The sequence below is a fragment of the Chaetodon trifascialis genome, chromosome 16 (assembly GCF_039877785.1).
Source record: "Chaetodon trifascialis isolate fChaTrf1 chromosome 16, fChaTrf1.hap1, whole genome shotgun sequence".
NCBI classification, from domain to species: Eukaryota; Metazoa; Chordata; class Actinopteri; order Chaetodontiformes; family Chaetodontidae; genus Chaetodon; species Chaetodon trifascialis.
The window spans coordinates 5,240,477-5,265,139 of record NC_092071.1 but is presented as its reverse complement, the minus strand read 5'-3'; the positions used below and the strand labels follow the sequence as shown (position 1 = coordinate 5,265,139).

The following is a 24,663-nucleotide window of genomic DNA, read 5'->3' as shown; positions in this document are numbered from 1 at the left end:
AGTTTCGATGGTGCCATCTGGAGTGTTTTATGCTTGATATAGAAGTTGTAGGTTGTTGCCGGTTACCCCTGTGTACCAATGCCTGTCGTTACCCGTTGGGGGTTACGGTGATCTGACCTTGGAGTCCCCTCCCCCGGTGCCGCACTCTCCTTTGTCATACCACCATCTGTTTTTCAATTTGTCCAACAGGCCCTGCTCGTTCAGTTTTAATACTGCCAAGTTAACAGGGTTTCTACGGGGATGATAGTAATAAGGGATAGAAGGGAACTATGTGTTAATGAGCAGAGGACTGCCATATTGAAGATAGCAACATCATTCGATCTACTTACGACAGGGATGTTATTATTAGAGTAATAATAAAATGAATGGTTCTTTAAAGGACATTTTCACTGCTCCTCAACCCAGACTTTGTTAAAATGTTCTTTCCCAACATCCTCATTATGTTTTAGTCTTTGCTGATTTAACTAAGATGACGGACGATGATGATAACATGAACATCAAACAAACATATACATCAACATCAAGTTGATGTTCATGTATGTGATACTCTCCGCACATATCTGTAAGTGACCATATAACTTGAATCAGTGACATGGAACATTCGGGGGATGGTGCTTACAGGTGAGCACCTGGGGGTCAGGTGACTCCTGGGGTATGTAACATAACAGCACGAAAAAGCATCTTGAAACCATTACGTTACGGTCTCAACAATAAAGAGGTGATAGGGGTTGACTGAAATAACTGTTGGCCAAGAAGCTGGTAGGAAGATTTGGACATTATGGATTTGGCTCTTGGATTTTCATGTTTCTTGGGGTGAAAAGGCCCATTGCTTTTATTTCACAATCAGATAAACATTTGACTCACTTTTAGGCACTTCAGCATTGGCTTTGGAACAAAACTCCTTCACAGGGGTTGGTCAAAACCTTTTATTCACCTTTGGAATGTGCTCTGGTCCAATGACTGACCATCCAGGCTCTTTTCAATATAAGCAGACTATTGTTGACCTCAACTGGTTATCATTCATCCTTCTCAATACATGCAGAGTTAAGAGCTGTGTTCTTAATTCAGGATCAGGGTGTTATTTATGTCTGATTCACCTTGGCCACTTAAGCTAAAACGTTATTCTCAATATGATAAAGGGAGAACTTTGATGGTTTGGGAAGGCACTCAAATTGAGCCACTGCTACTTCACAGTCAGACGAGCCATTTCAGAAGAATCCTACAAAGAATCTCTCTTGGAAGTCTTCCTTTGGACATGTCCAAAGCACGACAGACTGGGAGGCCAACCATGGGTAAAACTTGGACATGCTCCCACCTGGCCTACAATCATTTGGGGATCCTCCAGGACAGGCTGGTGGGAGTTGTTGGGGAAAAAAAATTGTATAGGCCGTGACGTGTGAATGGATTGATGGATAAAATTGCTCCACTGGCTTGTGTTGAATTCAGTGATCAGAGGTAGCAGAAAGGCCAGTTTTTGTCTGTGAGGCATACAACTGAAGGAAAACAACATTTCAATATGGTCTGGGTAGAAAAGCAGAAAATGTATTCTATTTCTAACTACTGCGCAGCAAACTCAGGTTGCATTTATTTCCATTCATTACCTGGTAAGTAAAGAAGGAACAACAGTCAAAGGTTTGGACATAAACACCATGTGGAACATGTTGACACAACAAGTTCAGGTGTAATAAAGGGAAGTGGGTGGCAAAATGTGTTTTACACTTGTGCCAATTTCCTACCATATGGTATTCCCCTGCACAACACAGAAATATCTACAAGATGCCTGTTGTTCCCTTTTACATAACAGTGATGATCAAAGCTATAGATTGGCAGTAAGGTAGGTGATGTTTCTATGGTGATGGCAAAGAAACATGAATTAATAAAAGGGACAAACACAATAATTAATGACTGCAACAGCAAAAGAAGAGTTTTGTTCTACAGTGCATTAAGTGTATAAAATATACATTAGTTAAAATAATGAATAACAATTCAGTGTAAAGCATAAATAGTCCAGTTGAAACTTGAATAAATTCAAAAATGATTGCATTAATGCAACAACATTTTTTAAAGAACAATCAATTTGTAATCTTAATAAAACCAGGAACAGCTGTTCTGATGTGTAAGAAATTGAGGCATAAAACTAAAATAGATTGTATTTCTTGACACAAATGAAGTTACCATTAAACTTTGGTCAGAATGGTGGTTGGCCATAACAGTGCAGCAATCCAACTTTCAATGACCAAATTATGGGATTGTTATCTCAATCAGGTGTTAGTCAGTACACCATCAAAGCCATTGCTGTCAATCATTGGCCAATAAACAGGTTTACATTTGGCCTGCTTCACCTGGACTAGAAGTATGAGTAAAACTTAACACTACATATTCTTGACATTGCTTATTATCTATTTTAATCAATCCATTAGAAATTGTAACTGTCATTTTGGAACAATACTCTCCAAATGATCTACTTTGAACAGTCACCATATGTCATTCTGCAACAGTGATTCCGTAACAGCAGACAAAGCAGCCATATGAGCGGAAATCAGATGATTGTAGTTTTATCAGTGGAAGTGGTGAAATGAAGTATTTGACTTGTCAGCTGTTAGTACTGAGAGCTCCTCAACCCAGAGACAGAGTAAAGAGTCTGCTCAACTAGAACTTGTGACGTACTATTTTTGACGTGTACTGTAAAGGTGTTCAGGAATTAAGTGGCAGCTGATCAAACCTCTTTGTTCTCCTTTCAAAAATGGTTAACGATTTTGTGCTTTCAACACCATGCACATGAATAAAGACAGAGAAGTCAACAAAGGCACATGACTTCAATGCCTCTGTTTTTTTTTTTCCACCAAAATGTGAATTTAAGTCACTGTTCATGAACTGTATAGAGCAGAGCTACCAGCAACTCTCACCTGTCAATTTGTTTTACACAAACCGAAAACCATTTCACTATGAAGGCAGAAGAATGTGAATGGAGCCTACACACACACACACACACACACACACACACACACACACACACACACACACACACACACACACACACACACACACACACACACACACACACACACACACACACACACACACACACACACACACACACACTTTTTCCAGTGATTAATTTCGTAACATACAAGAACACACAAATTTTGACATTCAGCATGTGCTTATCTCATCTTTGGAGTAATTTACTTGCTCTGACTCTGGGTTGGCTGTAAAATGCTGATGTGAAGCAGAAAGAATGAGAACAAGATGTTCTCTCACAGAACATCTGATAAAAACATGGAAAACTCCACTGATGTCTGAAACACTGAAAGGGAAGAACATGACTTTCGAATGCTGCTGTCAGGTAAAAATAATGTCACTCAAATTCCAGTTTTGATGAAATCCATGTTCAACTGAGTTAAGATTTTTAGATTTTTATTTAGTTTTGATTTGATTTGATTCATGTTCATATATGAACTAATTCGATCAGCAAATATTCAGACTAACTGAACCTCCACATACTTGAACTGAACCAGAGAAATGAGGAATGAATAAAGAAAATTAATGATCTGTAAGGCATGACTAGGTGGCTGCTGTTTGTACTGGTGTTCTGCATGGTTGCCATCACATGGCTACGTGGATTTTGTGTGACATCAGACTGTTTGATGAACACTTAAGCAAAGGACAATTACCTGAAAATTGAACTTAAGGACAGCACTTGTGTAAATGTACTCCATCATTATCTAGGTTGGATGTTAGACAGCTCAGTGTGACTGCTAGAGAGCTTTGGTACACCTGGTGGTTGCAAGGATATCACACAGTGGTTACTAGGTGCTTGTATGGTTTCTTACTGTGGTGATTCTGGGTGATTTCAGGGTGTGCTGCAGAGAGTACAGTGTATTTCTCTATTGTTAGGGAGTCAGGATCATCTATCATTCTTTTTGATTCAGTTGAAATTCATATTTAATTCAGTAACTATTAAGCAAACAAACGTGAATGAGGCAGCCTTGTTATTTAATGGGAGGTTTTATCTGACAGCAGCAATGCGCAATGCCCTTAGATAGATAGATAGATAGATAGATAGATAGATAGATAGATAGATAGATAGATAGATAGATAGATAGATAGATAGATAGATAGATAGATAGAACTGTCAGTATGAGGATGATTGTAGAGGCAGAGACACAGGCAGGCTGGCAGTCAGACAGGCTGAAGAGATGTCACGAAAACAGACAGGTAAACAGGCCGACAGATCAGAAACAGGTAGACAGACTGAAACACTGAGACAGACAGACAGAAAAACACACATATTGACAAAGACAAACAACAGAGAGAGAGAGAGAGAGAGAGAGAGAGAGGAAGAGAGACAGAGAGAGAGACAAGACAGACAGACAGATTAAGAGACTGACAGTCGGACAGACAGACAGACAGACTGACAGACAAACACACAGACAGTAAACAAGTCTAAAACCCAAATCTGACATACTGCTCTGTGAGGGTGAGCTTACTCCTTATGTTTTCATATATATAAATGTTTGGAGTAAACAGAAAATACACAAAGTTTGTTGTTATCTCTAACACTTGGATGCTCTGAGCCCTCATCCAAGGACTCCACGCATCAGTTTGGACATGTCCTGTGGGTTGATTTTAATTATGTGTGTGAACAAGTGCTCCTTGCTCTGCAGCGGTGGGACCAAGTCAGTGTTATTCAAGTATTAGTTAAGTTTTAGCTCTTCACTAAAAGTCCAAAGTCAAGTCACAAGCGCTAAACTTCAAGCTTAAAGTCCCTAACAAGTCATAATGCATTTTTTTTGCCTCTGAATATGGAAAGGGATTCAGTTATTTCAAGACATGAGGCTTAAATCCACATTTAGTCAAAAGACTTTGTTAACAAGGTCAAAGTGAATCTGAAGTGATCTCACCCATGACTTGAGTCCACACCTCTGCACATCAGAGACCACTGCTTAGATCCCAGATCACTGCCATATTCTACAATTCTACAATCGTTTTAGGTTTAAAATATATAAATTTAGTTTGGTTCATGTCCCATTGTTTGACTAAATCTCCTTTTTACTTCTTAATCCATTTATCTAAATCTGATTTAAAACCATGAGAACAAAACTTATGAAAGAACATTTCTCTTTAAAAGGACACCGAGTTTAATAATTGGACATGTGCAACGTGCTGATGACGTGGATCAACCTGCTGACACTATTTGGTACAATTAATTGTGTTTGCACATGTCTGGTTTGACTGAGCTAATTTCCCACAAAAACAGACAAAACAGGACACCAACATTAACCCCACATTCACCGTCCCCTGTCCAGAGATTCAGAGTGTACCTGAGGGGCGATCCTTTGGGTGTGGCCACTCCGTAGCCTTTAGAGTCAAGATTGCCTCCTACTTTCATGGTGTCACAGGGCTTCCTCTGCTCGATGTACTCATTCATGGACGACTCCAGCAGGTAGGCGTACTTCCCCTTCGACTTTCTGACTCTAATCACACCCTCATTGGTGTTCTTGACGAACACTGAAGGGTCTGCGCTCCGCATGTACGACCACATCTTCTCAAAAACTGCTATCTTTGACCGCTAAAGAAGGAACAGATAGGAAAGACAGAACAAGATTATTAGGGTATCATATATTGCATGTTACTGGGTATGTAGGACAACATAAAAGGAACAAAGAGCCCTCACCCTGAAGAACTCTTTGGTGGAGCCTCCGTCCAGGGTCCCGTAGGCGATCTCTGTCTGCTTGGCCAGGTCCTCTGCGCTCTCTATGGGGGACACCATCCTCTCCACAGTGAGGAAGGCTGCCAGGTTGGCTGTATAGGAGGAGATGATGATGAGGGTGAAAAACCACCAAACTCCTCCAACGATTCGACCTGAGAGAGACCTGGAGAGAATGAGGAGGGAGAAAGCAGATGAATCGCAAGCTTGGTTTCATTATTTACTCAGGATAGTCCCACTGAGAGCAATGCTGTCTGTCTGAATACTGTGCTCACGCTACACAGTCTGGACTGTGGGCTGCTGAGAAGCTCCATTAGAGCAGCTGGAGTTTAAGTAGTTTGCTCAAGGGTACCTCAAAGGTGGCAATGAAGGAGGACCGAGTACCACTTTAGGCATGTTCATAGTGTTTACGTTTTTTCAACCTGCGCCACAGCTTAATCTGTTTATGCTTCTACTTGGCTCTATCGTCGGCAAACATAAGATCATATTTATGCAGACTGTAACCTTCCTGCAGCTGAAGAGAGAAAAGACTGAAACTGTGTTTACAGCAAAGGTTCAGAGGCAGCACGTCTGTGTCTTCTTCAAGTCCCAATTCCTTAGAAGCAAGGTTAAAGCTGTAGCCTCCTCTATGTTACACACAAAGAGAAAACGTATAAAAATATTCAAAATATTTTAAAGAGAGAGATAATGATTGATGATGATTTCTTATCACCCTCCATTCTTGAATGTAGCTTCAATGGATCTCTGTAGTTTGTAGTGTTATAGTTAATGACTCTGTATTGCAGGGTTTAATGAACCTTGATGAAACACCCCAATGAAAACAGGGCCTAATGAAGGTGACCTTGGTTGGTTCGTCTGCCTCTCTGTGGATCCAACATTTTGTTTTAGGCATTAAATCTTGACGAGTGCTGCTGATATCACCTTGAGCATTGATATGGATAATAGTCCCAAGAGGATGATCCCGAAAGATTTTGGTGGTGCCATGACCTTTTGTCTGGTATCACCACTGGGTCAAAATTCATCCATGACCGGTGCAGATATTCAGTTCTCAATGACAGAAAGCAAAGAATGTTTGCTGTTTTTACCCACCAGAGAGGCTTCAGTAGCAACATGTGCTCTCTGCTGAATCACTGGACAGATAACACACGAGTTACTCTTATTCTTTATGTCCTAGAGTAGGTGTGACAAGTGAATAAAGGAGAGGCGGTTCTGCCTGCAGGGACACACAAACACAGGCGTCCATACCTCACATCAGGGTCAAACACATCGACACTTTCACACAAATCGCATCATACACCAACACACACACAAACACACACACTCCTCCGGTCCTAACCAGCTCGTCTAAAGGTGACCCTGTGTGATGTGTAGCGTTAACACACACACGAGTCCAGTTGGACTTCATGATACACTCTCTGCAGTGTTGAAGGAAGCATTCAGATCCTTTACTCAAGTAAAAGTACTAATACTACACTATAAAAATACTCTGTTACAAGTATTGAATTGAATATGTAAGTAAAAGTATGTAAGTATATTGAGGAAAATGTACTTAAAGTATTCAAAGTAGAAGTACTCAATGCAGAAAAATGTAAAAGCAGGACTTTACTGTTGGAGTTAATTTGTTGATCCATTAATCGATTGATTAGTTTGGAAAAAATCTGAAAACGGGAATAAATGCGTTCACAATTGTTTGGTTTGTCCAATCAACAGTCCAAATCTCCAAATTATTAAAAATGATTAAAAGAAAAAAGCAGCGAATGATGATTGAGATTGACCAGCTGTCTTAACACACACACGCTATCTGCATGCTACACATACAGTAAATAATGTATGTTGTAAGGAGATGTTTGACTACAGCATCGGTTTAATGAGGTTCTGAAAAAGCAATCAAAGCACACACACAGTGACACACACACTCATACATATATAAACACACACATATACGTTGACAAAACAACAAAAACACACAGACAGAGTGCAGTAGATCCAGAATAGAAACTGCCTCAGGCCTTCACACGGCTGTAACATACAACGAACTCGGCAGCACGTCACACAGGATTGTATGTTTCATAACATCGTGTGTGTGTTTGAGTGTGATGATATGTCTACATTAATAAGTGCTGTACATCACTGACGGTATGTTCCTGTATCTGTGTATCTCAGTCTGCCTTTGTACTCCCATGTTTGTGAGGACATTTTGTCTGTTTGTGGGTTAAGGGTCAATGAAAGTACCCGTTATAAAGAATGGACCATTTCAGAATAATATAATATAATACTGCATTATAATCAATGATGTATTTATGTGTTCATCACTTATATGTTGCAGCTGGTAAAGGTGGAGTTCTAGTTTCTAGCTTCTAAATTATCTCAGCCTACAATCGAAATAATCAAGTAAAGTCCGAGTACCTCAAAATTGTCAAACGAGTTTATACAGAGCTGATGAAGCCCATCACTATCTGACTGTATGCTGGAGTTTTTAAATCTGGGGTCTGTGGTGACATTCCCACTCTGGCCACTAGGAGTGATGTGTTTCACTTCAACCAGCAACGACTGTTTTACCAGAGCTGAAGGAGGAGCAAGCCTAGTGACGGAGTAGCTACAGCGGCCAGTTGCATGGAGGAGCTGATGGCGTCATAAGCACATTGACAGTGTTTGTGTAAGTACCTTCATTGCCACAAGGGGGAGACAAAAGTTCCGTGCTGCAGGTTCACGTACAGTACTTGACTAAATGCATTTAGTTACTTTCCATCACTGTTTGACACACAGGTGTTGCGTTTGTCCATGTGTCCTACCTGGGGGAGATGTCACAGCCCTGCTGCATGAAGGCCCCGAGTGAGAACCAGAGAGAGTTAAAGATCCCAAAGTCATTGGTGTGTTCTGCAGTCTCCTTTTCCTTCTGCTGGTTCTGGTTCTGGACCTGAGCCTGGGAGTACCCTGAGAAATCAAACAGAAAACCAACAGATGAAAATCCAAATTTCACGTTACAATAATTAAAATAAACAAGATAAAAAGCCTAGATGATGGTGATGACGATGATGATGATGATGATGGTGAGATACCTGGAGAGTGAGAGAGCTCAGAGGATGAAGCTGGCAGAGCTCGTCGAGAGGCAGAGGAGGGCAGAGTTTCATCTTCATCATCAGAGTCTTCACCCTGCCATTCATAAGGACTGAAACGACTCACCTGAGACACAGAGAGACACAAGTACTATCAGCTTCATGTAGGCTCAGTTAAAGTATCAGCAGTGAAAGTACTGGTTCTGCAGTAAAACGCCTCCTCTGCCATTTTCTTCGCCAAACTACGTGCCCGCACGAAGTATTCTTTAGATACTCCATCTCACCAGAAAGAGCACCACGCTGACTCCGATGTAGGCGAAGACGATGCACATCCAGATCTCGTAGGCCAGCGGGTCGAGGAAAGAGAAGACGCCCGGTTTGGATTTGGTGGGTTTCTTGATCATGATGGAGATTCCCAGAGACATGAAGGGTTTGGTGAAGTCGATCACCTGCTCGCGCACCAGAGTGATGGTCAGCGGGGCGACCGCCACGTCGGCCTTCTGCAGAGAGGAAGAGAAAATTTGTCTTACAAATCTGATAATCCATCCATTTTCTTCTGCTATCTGGGGTCGGGTTGGGCAGCAAGCTGAGCAAGAAAGTCCTGATGTCTCTCTCCCAGCAGTGTTTTCAAGCTGCTCCTGGGGGATCCTAACATATTCCCAGGCCAGATGAGGAATATAACCCCTCCAGTGAGGTCTGGGTCTGCCTCAGGTCTCCTCCTGATGCCCAGGAGGCATCCTGATCAGATGTCTGAACCACGTCAACTGGCAACTTCAGACATGAATGAGCAGCAGCTCTCCTCTGTGCTCCGTCCAGATCCCCGAGCTCCTCACCCTGTTTCTAAGACTTGTCATGTCGACCATCTTTACATACAGTGACTGGTCTGTATGTGTGTATTTGTGCTTTTGTGTGTGTTTTCCATCATCATTTCCTTTTGATTCTCTTCTGTTCATAAAGTTAAAACATGTTCAGCTGAAGAACATACAGTATACATCATATCCCGTATGTTTGTTTCCATTTGCATGTTGTTTTTTACTCTGTGCATTTATGGTGCATTCTGTAACCCTTGAATGGAGTCTTTTTCATTTTTTAAATCAATTAAAAAACCTTTTGTTCATTTATTAATTTATTCATTTTTTTGATCACGAGCTCAGTCTGTCAGATTTGCTCTGTAGGGAAGTTTGTGTCTGTCTGCACCCTCCTGTTTAGTTTTTTTTACCAAGTTGCAAAATTGTTGTTTGTTCCAGTCGATGTTCTCAAAACAACTTTACAAACTACGAACATGTACAACTTGTTCATGAACATTTGTGCTGATTAGAGTTACTGGTCTTGATGTTCTGGCGTAAATATCTACTTGAGAAAAAAAAATATAATAATTTTTTCCTTTTCACTCTTTGTTCGTGTTTACATGTTGCTTGAGGTCTGGATTTGACTGATTCACATCAAAAGTGAATAAATTCAGCACTACGTGGCAGTGGTTCATAGCACTTAGGGCGAGTGACCCCCGAGTTTAACAAGAACTACATCATTTCCTTCTTATTTTGAAAATATTTAGTTTCCTGGGGAAGAAGAATAATCCAGTATTACAAAAAAGCATTGCTGCTTTATTTTTTTGTACATTTATGACGTGTTTTTAAGGATTTACATCTTCTGAAGGAACCAATGAGCTTAGAGAGCCACAGTCAGTAAGTCAGACTAACACTTTGCTGGTTTGGGTCTTTTCATTGTATTTGTTGAAACAAAGAGAAATGGAGAATAACCGACCGCATCTTTTAGGTAGGCTAACTTTAAAATTTCACTCTCAGTAAAGTTGTAGCTTCCAGCTCAGAGAACTGTGACTGAATGGTTGAGGTCTGGTCACACTCACCCCGTACACCAGCTCTCCCACCATGCCGTTCCACATCTTTGTCTCAGAGTCTCTGGCGCCGTACTTGCCATCGCCCACCAGCTCGAGCCGGTAGACGAAGCCAACGTGTTTGGCGATCTCTGAGGCCAGTTCAGCACAGTAACCTTCGTACTTGTCATTTCCTTCCAACTGCTCGTGGTTCTTCTTCAGCATCATGTATGGAGCTTCCTGTGTGGAGACAGACGGCGGTCAGATTTAGATGTATTGGATTTGAAAGGACAGCACTTTTTTTATTCAATTTAATTTAAATTTAAAACCAGGTAAGCTGCGAACATGTTTTCCCAGTCTTACCAGTATGGTGGTGACTACATATGTCCTGTTCTGCAGGCCATAAAACTCCTCCACAACTGGCCTGTAGACAGCTGTGTTCACGTAGCCTCTCCTCTCGTTCCAGTAGCCGATCTGAACACACACAGCAGCAGAGTTACACCACAAGTCTTCAGACTCTGCTCTGTGTCTCAGCTATAATCTGACAGGTGCGTTGTTTCTGTTAATCTGTGTTTTTCTTCCGTAGGTTCAGTCGCAGCTGCTTTCCTTGTCTGTTAGTTTTTGTTTTGCTTTTTTTTTCACAACTGAAGAAAAACAAGGATACATCAGTTTTTCAAAATGCAAAACTCAGCACTCAGCAGAGGATATGAGGGGTGTAATTAAATGTAAGTTGGTAGCTCCTGAGTTTAGCTTCTGTGGCTTCTGTTTTGGTCAGACAGTGAGCTGTGTTGGTTGCTGGTTATTTGCTGCACAGCAACTGGTTCCAATAAAGATGCAGTAAACACTAAACCTAACTTCCAGGCTTGAAAATGGTGCATTTGAGGCTTCTGTGTGTCATCTCATAAACTACAAAGCAAGCACAATTATGTCCCTTATTACAATGATAATTCATACTATAATACTGTGCTGTCTGATGGGTTTTAAAAGAGAGCTGAGAGTCTGCAGGTTTTCATACCAAACAAGTGCTGCAGCAGCTGATTTCACTGATGATCACACCTTTAATCAGAGAAGAGGGAGCTAATCACTGAAATGAGCTGATGTAGCGAAAACCTGCCGACTCCTGACTCCGAGAGTGTGACTCCACACAAACTCATCCAACAAAGGAAAACTACGTGCAGCAGCAGCACCTTCCTGGGTCCGGTGTGGCTGAGCTCCATCACAGTCAGAGTGTAGTTGGTGCGATGTCCTCGCTCATCAAACTGAACCCAACCCGTCAGCCCCTCCAGACGCACCTGCAAACACGCACACGTACACAACACTGTGACTTCTGCAGCACTTGCATCAGTGATTAATGTGTGGATGCTGTATATTTGTGTGTCTTTGCTGACCTGTTGCAGTGCTCTCTGTATGTCGATGCCCTGTCCCCAGGGGGCGGGAGGGTTTGCCAGACACTCCCCTGCATTGCCACGGCGAGAGATGTCGATCCGTTGCCGCCGCAGGTTCTGAAAAGCCGTCGCCATGACGCTGACGCCATCGTAGGTCAGAGCTCCTGTGTACTGAAGATGACCGTAAGGTTCAGCAGCACTTTATGAAATGACGATGTTGATAAATGATTGATGCTATTTATGACCAGCCGTTTAATGACCATTCATTGTATTTGCATTCAGTAATTATTTGTCTGACAGCTTTACTTACTCATATTACTGTTTTTTTTCCTGTCCAGTGAAAACCACATATCTCCAAATCTGTTGATTTTGCATGTTTTTTTTAAGGATTAAATGTTCCTTTATGGATTGAGAAAATTCTGCTGCTTCTTAAGTTAAATAAACTATCTATAAACCCTCTCAGATTATTTGGAAATTGCCTTATCACAAAGCTGAAAAGAGGCTGTTTTTCTGAGCTCATTAAAAGTTGACTTTTTAGAGATATGTGTTTCTCACGGGACAGCAGCAGTATGATCTTATACAATATGATGCATTGCTATCAATTAAACTACCAAACAGTCAAACAGCAGTTCAACTTAGCTCAATTATAAACATCTACAGCAGTAAAATGCAACATACACATTAATGCAGCAGTAATATTAATCCAAAAACAGATTTTTACTTTTAAATTAAGGTTAAGGTTTGAATTATTTAAGTTTCTGAATATTCTTTGTGTATACCCTGAGCCTCCTGCGGGCCAGTTTGAGGTCTTTGCTGTCGAAGTCCAGCCAGTCCTGGTTGACCTTCTCCACAGCTGGATCAGACCGGTTCACCAGCTGGAAGCCCGTCACATTCGGCCCGAGCTTCTGAAACTCTGTTATGTTCAGGTCCATGAAGCCCTGACGCACACACGCGCACGCACGCACGCACGCACGCACGCACGCACGCACACACACACACACACACACACACAATTTCACCGACTTAACTATGGCCAAGCACTTCATCAAAATATTACTGAAATCACTGTTTGGCCAATCGCAGTACCTGCAGCAGTTTTTTATAAAGACAAAATGTGTCACAACATACATTATGAAGCTACAGAGACGCTCTGGTCTTTCAGTAAAAATGAAATGCAAAAATTATCATTTCCACTTAAATCGTGACTCATATCGCAATCGCAATATCATCCTCCAGTACACAGACTCACCAGATTGGCCAGGATGTAATGGTAGTTCTTCAAGTTTCTTCTCTGAGCTGCAATCTGAGCGAGAGAGAAGTCAGAGTAAATGATATGCTAATTACATTTTTCTGATGGTTCTAATGATGATGAAAAGCATCCATTACACATTCATCTGCATGTGTGTGTGTGTGTGTGTGTGTGTGTGTGTGTGTGTGTGTGTGTGTGTGTGTGTGTGTGTGTGTGAGAGAGAGAGAGAGTCTCTCAAACAGCTGCCAATTGGAAGATTCAAATTTGTCTTTGAGGAATTAATTGCCCATCTTTGCTATCAGGAAGAGATGGAAAGAGGGGGGGGGGAGTCTCCTCAGATTGATGAGTCAACTAACAGAGGACAGGAAAGGAGGAGAGGGGGAGGAAAGGGCGAAGAGAGGAGAAAGAAGAGGAAGGGAGAAGAGAGGTTATAGAGAAGGTGGTGAGAAGGAGGTGGAGAGGGAAACAGCTGTGGAGAGGAAAGGAGGAGACAGAAGAGGAGGAGGAGGAGGAGGAAGCAGGTGCTGGCTCCCTCTCATGTCCAGCTCCTAATGAGCATCAGTTGATGAACATTCACTAACACAGCTGGTCTGCGGTGCTGAACACTACTTGCTGCTGGAGGACGGAGGGAGGAAAAAACTATTTGAACAGTTCTCCTCCTCGATCCCTCTATCCTCTTCACATCCACCTCCTCTTCTTGCCTCCTATCCTCTGTGCCACTTCCTTCTTGTTGTTGGGGTTTAACGCAGAGCAACCAATCAAAAGCAGCGCTCCAAAAGGATGTGAGAAAAAGAAAAGCAGCGGGTAAGAAAGTCCACTGAAACTCAGTCTGTGAGGCTTCATGAAGGCACAGCAGGACTTGGATGGATTGTTATGGCAATTTAATTATAATAACATTTTAATTTGTCCAATACTTTGGTCTCTGATCAAACTGATTGTTCATATTCATATCAATGTGCAATATCAGTATTGTTTGTTCATATTTCATTATTCCTTGTTTATATTGTTTGGTTTGATATTTAATGTCCTTTTTACTGATGCCCTCTATTTTTGTTATCTACTTTTGCTGCTGTAATACCTGAAATTTCTTATCTTATCTTTAACACATGCAAAACTAAAGACATTCCCATCAGCCTCAGCTGCACTTTGTGTTTAGCATTAATTAGCAAATATTAGCATGCTAACATGGCTAAACTGAGATTGTAAACATTCCTCCTATTAAATGTCAAAATGTTAGCATTGTCACTGTGAGCATGTTAGCATGCTGCTATTAGCTAAAGCACTGCTGCATCTAAGTGCAGCCTCTCAGAGCTGCTAGCACTGCGGCACAGTCTTCATGCTGTTTGATAATTCTGTTGCTTTCGGTGCCTTCAAATGTGAACATGAACTGTACACCTTTCTGAGAGTTCACAAGTTTTGACCAGTGCTTTTGTTCATCTAAATGTCACTGAACATAGTCTTAATTTTCCTCTTCTTCTTTCTGGTTAATTGTCATGTCAACAAATTTCAGAAAGCCCAAAATCTGTCACTGTTGCTTCAATTTTTACCAACAGTGTAACCACTTCAATAATCAAGCTGTTAGCTCAGCTGAACATCATCAGCCAGCAGATCCAAAGCTCCACCTGACACTCACATTCAGCTAAATGAACCAAATGAAGTCAAACTACAGTCGAGCTGAGTACCACCTGATATTTTCAGCCCGGCAACATGAAACTAAACATAAAATAAATTCAGACGAAGCCAGCAGCTTCATTTCACAGATCCCAATCACCACCTGATACTTCAGCCTCTGTCAGCCAGCTGGAGTTCAGCAGGAAGACGAGTTTCCCAAATGATGGCTGGTTCCCGGCCAGAGTTCACACATCCTTTTTTTTCCTGTGCTCTCTGCTGCTGCTGTCCATCCCCGTGGTTCTTACAAACCTATTCCATAATTATCCAAAAGCACCATTTTTGCCAACTTCCTCTGGTGTCAGTCAATTATCAATGAAACTGAAATCAAAGAGTTTAGTATTAAAATCAAAACACTGTGAAAGCAGCTGCAGCCGTGGAGTAAAAATATTCAGCAGAATTCCATTCTGCTGCTCTGAAGACGCAGAGCACAGCGTGCAACAAGCAAAAATCACAAATGCACACACAAATTAACTCAAAGTTTATCTGTTTTGGGGTGTTGGTCCAGGACGGACATGAGAGGTGTGAGTGTAGGAGACAGCTCAGAAAACAAACAGCTCTTGTCTAACCTTTTACAAATCAATGGATCATTAGTTCGACCTCTATCACAGATTTATTATGGAGGCTCAAGTAATAACTCAACATTTATGGGGAATTCACTTTCTCTTTGAGAGTTACTGTACATGATACGTGATCAGCTTATTTGCATTTAACAAAGATTTTCGTTCAAATCAGTCAAATGCAAGTTAGTCACACTGGGATCAGTGAGTGTTTTACCAGGTTAAGGATGGAGTTGAGTCGTTCCAGCTCGCAGTCGATGATGATCTGAAAGTCCTTCTTATAATCCAGATCCGCCAGCAGCTTGATGAAGGCTGTTTCTGTAAGAGCGTCCAAGTTGACGGAGGTGACCTGCCAACTCCGCTCTGCCGCCGTGTCTAAGATCCTCTGCAGCACCAACAGACCTGAGAGAGAAATAACATGTGAATCAGTGCTTTCATCAGCTACCTGACTCTGCATGTTCCTCTGTCAATTGTCTATACATGCAGATAAAATTTGCGTGACGTGGAAGGAAATCTGGATAATGTTACTGGAAATGTTGGAATAAATAGCACCGAAGCACAAAGACGAGCACAGGAAAAAGAGCTTGGCTTTGTTTCAGCTCGCATGAGACCATATTTTTTTGCTTCATAGGACATATAATGAACAGAAAAAGACAATAAATCCACCAGCTGATTGTGACAGCCCTAATGAGGACATGGTAAGATGATATTATGAATGGAGAGACAGCAGCTCTGATCAGGACATTTCACCTGTGATTAAGACACATTCATGTTTTTTAATGAATTCACTTGTCTCTTCGTTCTCTGGTTTGAAGCAGATGAGCCCATATGCTATCACAGCCAAACGTATTTGTTGTTTTAACAAGCATGTATTTAATGAGAAACTTGCAAGATAAAACATTATTTACAGATATGCTGTGACAAAAAGAAAAGTTTATTATCTAATTTTGTATATATATGACATTCTAACATGGGTCTCAATAAAATAAGAGCATCTTGTTGTGAGACACTGATGCTCCCGTATCTTCTGACCTAAGTCCACCCTGCAGTGTTTTTATCTGTTGCCATGGTGAAACAGAGATGTAGCAAGGGCCCATCTGGACTCAGACGGAGGATATTATTGCTAAGTACATCCGAGACTACGGTTGGGGGTTGACAGCATTTTATTGAATCTAATTTGATTTAGCTTTCAACATTTGAAAGCAGCTTAAGTTATAAATAAGTAAAAGTCAAAGATTCAGTTGAGATCTGCCCTTGTTGTCCGAAAAGGCTGAAACAAGTTTGAACGGCAGCCTAATTGATGTTCACAACCTGGAGCTCCAACCTGAGAAAGAGATGTCTGTGTTGATTACATCAGACATGTTAAAATAACAGCTGAAGCTGACTGACTTTGACACACTGTATTCATGAGATACTTGCTCTGCATACAGGATTACATACAGAAGGTTAACATATTTAATTTGATATACACAAAAGTTTAACTCAGAGATTGTGGCCCCTGACACTGATGTGAGGCTGTTTGAGTGAGTGTTTAGCTTGCAAAGGGCTGAAAGTTTCATGTTATATATTTAGGTTTATCAATATATATATTGCCTTGTTAAGTCCAAATAAAAAGAGAATTTCAAATAAGTACAAAAACAAATGACCAATATAAAACCTAAAAAAGCGACAAAATCATCACAGGAGAAGCTGCAACCACAGAGTGTTTCACGTTGTATGTTGTTAAGCTAACAAGCTAGTCACCAGTCCATCCTGAGGTCAGCTGGGTTTAGCTGACAGTGACTGGACGGAGCTCAAACCTGAAAATCCTTCGATGAGCACAAAGCTCAGCTTAGAGCTAAAGCTCCAACGCCAGCTGCCACTAAAACCACAACGTCTTCTTTTCACACATCTACGTCTGCTCAAACCACAAGATGCAACATTTGAATTAGATGTCTGTATTTTCCATTTCATCTCGCTTCAGTCTGACTTTTCAAAGAAACTTTGCTCATCACAGTCTGCCTTGTTGGTCATGGCTGGCGAACACATAACCACCACTGAGCCTTTTTCATGTGAAATACTAAGGGGTGGATATGAAGAGGCAGTGGCTTCTCAAGCTGAATGTCAAGCTGTTTTTCTTTCAGTGGAACCAAACTCGTGTGATGTTTGCTGTCTGCCTCAGGCTGGACTTGAACCAGGTTTACCTTCACAAAGCTGCTCCACGCTGAAACACCACAGACTCCTGGTGGTTTTATTTTTGTTTAAGTGGTATGATTTGAATAAGAAAAAAGAAATATTGGTGATGATAAATTACTTCAGATGAGATTTATCTGAGAAGCTTTCCAGGGCAAACTGAACAGAGTCTTTTATCTCTCACACTGCCTCTCTCCTGAGCTCTAATCCATTATTTAGGCAGAGAAGCCTGACCTCACACAGTCAGACCATCAGCAGAAACATGATACACCAGCTTGGCTTCATGATCAAACCTGGAAGACCTGATGCAGGAAGAAACAAGACTCTACAGCCATGCTAATGGCTTTGTAAGACTGCAAAGCACCTTTCACATCTCTCTGAGATACTTTAGCCTGACCAAAGTGGTGGAATGAAAAAGAATGACCAAAAACAGGGAATTATCACCAACTCTGCAGCTCTTCTGAGCTTTTTAGCCTCTTTTAGCTCTTAGTTTTGGTTGTGCCAGTCTCAGTGTTTGCAGCGGCTGCTTTCATCAAACAAGCACTGATAAACCTACTTCACGTACTCAGTACCAAACAAAATAATAGACCAAATACATGGGGCTTATGGGGGAGTGCAAACTGGAGAAATAAGAGGAACATCTAGCAGCTAAATATTTCCCTCAGGAGTTGGTGGAAAAAACAAAGTAAACACTGGACTTACATTCATCAGGTGGACACAAACACGACTCTAATGTGGTGATCATGTTGTTCTGAGTCTGCAGGTTGCGCAAATAGGAAACTGACTGCTAAGACATCAAGCACCTTTATAAGATGGTAGCATGCTGGACCAAAACTCTGAAATATGTTCAGTTTTTTTGCTCACTATAATATCTGCGCATGGCCATCACAGAAAGATCCTGGTTAAAACAAATAACTGTGGTAAAACACTAACATAAGATGGTGGTAACTGTTAATAAAAAAACAAGTCTTTCAGGACTTTCAGGACATTTCAGTCGCCAGCCCTGGTCTCCTGCATTAAAGTCAGACTCACGACAGATCCATGCACCACCACTGAATGCATCTTTAAATGACTTCTTGTGCGTTTCCACAATTCCACATTTTACTTTGCTTTAAAACCCTATGAGTCAACACGCAGAGTAATTACATCAGCATTTTATAGTATACACACACACACACGCACGCACGCACGCACGCACGCACGCACGCACGCACGCACGCACGCACGCACACACAAATGCACGCTGTGTTCAAAAGACAAGTCAGCAAAATTCAGATAGACTTCAAAGACTGGAGAGAGATGAACAGAGAGACACAGTGAAAAAGGAACTTCAAAGATACTGTCTGACACACACACACACACACACACACACACACACACACACACACACACACACACACACACACACACAGCGACACCTCCTCCAGGGTTATTACCTCAGCGTGTCTCAAAGTCAGAGCAGAAAAAGTCTTTAAGATTGTGTGTGTGTGTGTGTGTGTGTGTGTGTGTGTGTGTGTGTGTGTGTGTGTGTGTGTGTGTGTGTGTGTGGCCTTCCGTTGCTCGAACTTGGAGAACCCAATTACACAACACAACTGCAACTGTACTTTTCACAACTGAACACAAAGACAAAAGGCAGCACATCTTAAAATTCCAGATCAGATCAAAATCACATAATTTCTGACGGGAGTGCTGATGAACGCTGTCTACAGAAAACTTTACGGGACCGAGAAAAAATGTTGGATGATCGAAAGCCCCAGCAGAGTCCTTGGTAAAGTCATTTTTTTCTGTCAACAATAGTAAGTACTCTTGCATCATGTTCAAAGATTTTAACACAGAGGTGTAGTATCAAAATTAACTAATCTACAAAAATAACTCTAGCTCTATTTTCACCTGCTGCACAAACAATAAAACAAAAAAAAGACTCATTTAACAGCATATTTTACACTGGCTAATTTCATGACATCACATATGGCTGCAATTTTGAGTTGTCCACATACTTCTGGACATGTAGTGATTCGCTCCTCTCTGCGCGTGGTACAGAGTGGAGGTAGAGGAAGGAGAAAAATGGACACCGTGGATACTTTGCTGCGATGTGACGAGAGATTATATGAGGAACGCTGATAGGTAACTGCTCATTAGCATCCACACAGCGTTTACAGCTGCCATGAAGGAGTAGCTCTCCACAGTGTCTCACACACACACACACACACACTGAGCAAAACAAGTCAAGTTCGTGTTAATGATAATGTATAACCTTCAATTAGAGATACAGAAGCACACCCACACTGAAGGAGAGCCAGTCACTAATTCTGAGAGTGTGAGAGAGAGAGAGAGAGAGAGAGAGAGAGAGAGAGAGAGAGAGAGAGAGAGAGAGAGAGAGAGAGAGAAGTTTTATAAATATAGACATTACTCTGCTCTCCGTTCTGCATATAATTTACATAAACATCCTGCATGCATTTACTATTAATGCACTGAGAGAGGAGAGGAGGGGAGAGAAAACGAGAGGTGAGCAAAGAGGAGCGAAGAGGAGATGAGAGGAAGAGAGAAAGAAAGGACAGACTAAAAGGACAATGAATGACAAGAACAGAGGAAAACAAAGTGGAGACATACAGAGGAGGAGGAGGAGGAGGAGGAGAGGAGACTCCAGTATGTTTCCATCATTCCCAGTGTTTTTTTTTCTCCTTTTTCCCTGCAGAGCTCTTACAGAGAATTACAGCATCAGCCTCCATCTGTCCTCAGACGCTCATTAAAACACGTCTGTCTGTTTGATACAACTCAGGGCCGACACAGGGCCAACACAGGGCCAACACAAGGCCCACACAGGGCCGACACAGGGCCGACACAGGGCCGACTCGGGGATGACACGGGGCCAACACGGGGCCGACACAGGGCCAACACAGGGCCGACTCAGGGCCGACTCAGGGCTGACACGGGGCCGACACGGGGCCAACACAGAGCCAACACAGGGCCAACACGGGGCCAACATGGGTCAAATGAAATGACAAAAGTATGGCTAAGTAACAGTGCTCCATAAAGAAACTCCAAAACTGGAGTTCCATGAAGTCGTTTTTTTACAGGTATCATCACAGTGATGAGGCCATAGTTTTACAAGAAACCATTATGTTTATGTTTTTTGCTTGTTTGTGATAGAAACAGTGAAGAGATGATAGGAAACAAGGGAGGGAAAGAGAGAGAGAGAGATGGAACAAACAGATCAGAGGGATGGATGCTAATATGCTAATCTAAGATGGTGACCATGCTACAGATTATACCTGCTAATATTAGCATGTTAGCATCATAATATTCATGTGTACTCCTCTAAAGGATTTGATGTTTTGTCAGCTTCAGACATGATTTGCTTTGAGTCATGTCAAGTTATATTAATGTGTCATTTTAACTTCTCAGAACCAGAACATAATAATCACCAAGACATCAAAATCAAAACAAAAACATCTAAAGTGCTGATGAAAAATAAAATAATAATAATGATGAAAAAAATAAGTCACTGGGAAAAAATAAACTGTCCCTCTCTCTCTCCTACCATTTCAGGGTAATGTTTGTGCTGCTGCATGAAGGTGCAAATAACTGTGTATTTTTGAGTGTGTGTGTGTGTGTGTGTGTGTGTGTGTGTGTGTGTGTGTGTGTGCAAAGGTACATGTCATGTACACACACACACACACACACACACACACACACACACACACACACACACACACACACACACAAAAATCAGTTTCATGTTCAATTACACATGGCCTCTATTCATGCGAGCTGATGCTTTCCTCTCCCTGGTTTATTTTCTCAGCAGCTGCTGTCTGTCTGTCTGTCTGTCTGTCTGTCTGTCTGTCTGTCTGTCTGTCTGTCTGTCTGTCTGTCTGTCTGTCTGCCTGCCTGCCTGCCTGCCTGTCTGTCTGTCTGTCCGTCCGATGTTTCGTTTTGTTTTTAATCAATGGAAGGGTTGACTGAGCACTGTGCTGTCCAGTTCAGCCACACTGGCCACTGGAGATTCAACGCCTTGCTTAAGGGAACCTTGACAGCAGGCAAGAGGACAAGAAAAAGAGCAAAATAAAAGTGCAGCACAGGGAAGAGAGGAACATGCAAAAGCTTTCTCAGTCCTCTGGACAGTTCAAAGAACAGATGATGAGGAAGAAGAGGTGAGAGAAGGACAGTAAGACTGGAGATATACTTCTATGTGTTCATGTATCCAACAGGCTGCGTCATTAACAACTGCTCACACTAGGATCAGGCGGTAATCCGGTAATAAGGTATCCCGTGGTATCTAAAAATCAGTTTCATTACCATTATTAAAAAATGCTGCGCATATAGGTCTATAGGGGTCTAACATAATAATTCAATGTATCTGGTTGAAGTTCGAGAAAAAGGTGACTGTGCAAAAGTACATGCTACAAAAAGAACCTGAGCAGTTTTACAGGTGTTTTGACACAGGTATGTCCAGGCGCTCATATGGGCGCGTCTGGGCAGAGTACCGTTAACCTGTCCAAGCATGCGGAGAAACTCCTCTGTTGAAAACACTTTTTCAGCCTTTTTTCTGCTTGCTATTGTTCTTAGCTCTCGTAAAAGGACGAAATGCAAATAAAACAGTAAAATAACACTTCGAGCTGCTCAGCAGAGTCCTCTGTGAGCGCTCAGCTCGTTCATGAGACTCAGCAGTGAAACTAACTGCGTGGTTACGCCGATCAATAGCTCAGCAACCCGCCCACATTCACCATAGAAACACCAATGACGATCCAGAAGGAAGTAACCCCAGAGATAGGTTATTGCATGAAGAGCTCTCCCTCCAATCTAGAAACCCCCTCCTTTTTATGTAAACAACCAGGAGGAGACATTAGCAACGTTTTTTCCTGCAAAGTGATTTTTAATTAGTCACGGTAATACTGTATACCCCGAGAAAATGTGGGGAAAGTTTGACAGTATCAAAATTTGGATAGCGCCCAACTCTAGTTCACACATAGGTCCATGAACTTTGTGTGTTACTGGAGGATTTACACCATCTATAACTTTCAGATTTGCATTATGTAAACAAACACTCAAGGTTACTATTACAAGAATTCATGGCAAACAAAGTGACAGTGGCGTCATCACAGATGGTATGTAGTCCATCCATCCATTTTCTATACCGCCTATCCCTTTCGGGATGGAGCCTATCCCAGCTGTCAACGGGCGAGAGGTGGGGTACACCCTGGACCAGTCGCCAGTCGATCACAGGGCAACACACAAGACAGACAACCATTCACGCTCACACTCATACCTAAGGACAATTTAGAGTCACCAATTAACCTAAAGAGCATGTTTTGGTCTGTGGGAGGAAGCCGGAGTACCCACGCATGCACGGGAAGAACATGCAAACTTCACACAAAAAGGCCCAACCCAGGAATCGAACTGGCAACGTTCTTGCTGTGAGGCACGTGCCCTACCTGCTGCACCACCGTGCAGCGGTATGTAAGTCCTCTAAAGTAAGCACGACTTCTTGTACCTTAGAATTTTTAACAAAGAATCTGATATTTCGAAGACAGCTGTTCATCTGTTGTACTGATGATTAAAGCCGGAGAGCCTGGTGTCCATCCAAGAGTCCAATCCAAGACAGTCACCAAGCATTGTTTATGAAAATGAACCAGCTGATGATGAACACTGTGGAGGTTTTTTTTGCCCTGGTCCTAAAAGGACAAAATTAAAAATAAATGTGACTCCACTCAGCTGATGGCAACGAGTCTCTGAAGCAGAGTATCACATCCTTTAGAGGAATGGGAGGACCCAAACAAGCAACCACACTGATGAGATGAGGCTGTTTGATGCAATGTTTGCAGCCGATTGGCATCCAGAAAAAAAATGTAAGCAAGAGGAAAAGTCGGAGCAGTACAACAGTACACCACAGACGACAGTACAAAACTTCAAGGTAATCCAAAAAATACATGTCGAGATATTTCACTCTGAAGTAGAATGGCTAAAACACACAAAGAGAAGGAGGAGGAAGACAAAATCAGGACGACAAGAAGAAAGAGGAGGTAAATGAAGAGGGAAAGGAGGAAGACAAACTGAGGAAAAGGAAAGAAGATGACCCAAGAAAACAACAAGAACTGCAAGCTTAAAGAAAAGGAGGAGAAGCAGAAGATGACAAGATGACAAAACAAGAACAAAAAGAGCAAGAGCAAGAAGAAGGAGGAGGAGGAGGAGGGAGGGATGAAAGAGTGAAAACACTGTACTGTACTTCACTATAACTACTGTATGTTTCCAGCAGTCAGTCACTGCACAGAGAGCAGGTTTTACTGCAAGGCTGTATCCATGGCAACGAGACAGAACAATAATTATGGGATAAGTCAGGGATGATCATTTCGTTATATGTATGTGTGTGTTCATGTGTCTTCGTGTGTGTCGAAACAAAGGTCAAAGCACGATTGTAAGTTCATTATGTAATAAATGGCTGGGTTGTTGATCTTGTACGCATCTGTTTGGAGTGTCCACGCACGCACGCACGCACGCACGCACGCACGCACGCACGCACGCACGCACGCACGCACGCACGCACGCACGCACGCACACACACACACACACACACACACACACACACACACACACACACACACACACACACACACACACACACACACACTACAGAGTCGGTTACAGCCAATCATATACCAGCAACCAAGCAGAAAATAGACACTCAACAACACTCAGCAGAGGAGAGGAGAGGAAACCAGAGAGGAGGGGAGACGAGACAGGATACACTGCAAAAGACAAGCTCTCAAAACAAGAAAAAAAGCGCTAAAATGAGAGTAATATTACTTAAAATAAGCAAGAGAAAGAAGAAAGGAGCATAAAACGGAAAGAGTCAAGTAACGTACAAAGAGTCAAGGTACTCCTCCTCCATGGTTTTCTTCTGTGACCAACTCAAAACAGGTGTTTGGCTTGTGAAAGTTGGTGCCAACTTTCTTCTTTTGAATAAAATGTAGCTGTTAGCACATTTAATTTTGTTTATTTTTATTTTGTTTTTAAAAGAGTGTTTATCGA

General features: G+C 41.9%; 1 protein-coding gene across 5 annotated transcripts in view; it reads right to left on the bottom strand.

Moving 5' to 3' along the window:
• Nucleotides 1–24,663, bottom strand: part of LOC139344447 (glutamate receptor 1-like) — a 65,053-nt gene that overhangs the window by 14,652 nt on the left and 25,738 nt on the right. For 3 of the 5 annotated variants that reach the window (XR_011603170.1, XM_070982627.1, XM_070982629.1), the window contains exons 4-16: nucleotides 15,680–15,864; nucleotides 13,235–13,288; nucleotides 12,765–12,923; nucleotides 11,989–12,156; nucleotides 11,788–11,892; nucleotides 10,964–11,074; nucleotides 10,634–10,840; nucleotides 9,051–9,266; nucleotides 8,770–8,893; nucleotides 8,503–8,644; nucleotides 5,678–5,876; nucleotides 5,325–5,572; nucleotides 118–232 (exon numbers count right to left, since the gene is read on the bottom strand). Coding sequence is in view for 4 of the 5 variants with exons in the window: in XM_070982627.1 (XP_070838728.1) it covers nucleotides 118–232; nucleotides 5,325–5,572; nucleotides 5,678–5,876; nucleotides 8,503–8,644; nucleotides 8,770–8,893; nucleotides 9,051–9,266; nucleotides 10,634–10,840; nucleotides 10,964–11,074; nucleotides 11,788–11,892; nucleotides 11,989–12,156; nucleotides 12,765–12,923; nucleotides 13,235–13,288; nucleotides 15,680–15,864 (2,033 nt within the window). In the remaining variant the exon portion in view is untranslated. The remainder of the gene's footprint in view (nucleotides 1–117; nucleotides 233–5,324; nucleotides 5,573–5,677; nucleotides 5,877–8,502; nucleotides 8,645–8,769; nucleotides 8,894–9,050; nucleotides 9,267–10,633; nucleotides 10,841–10,963; nucleotides 11,075–11,787; nucleotides 11,893–11,988; nucleotides 12,157–12,764; nucleotides 12,924–13,234; nucleotides 13,289–15,679; nucleotides 15,865–24,663) is intronic. The other 2 variants (XM_070982628.1, XM_070982630.1) reach the window with 1 other exon arrangement.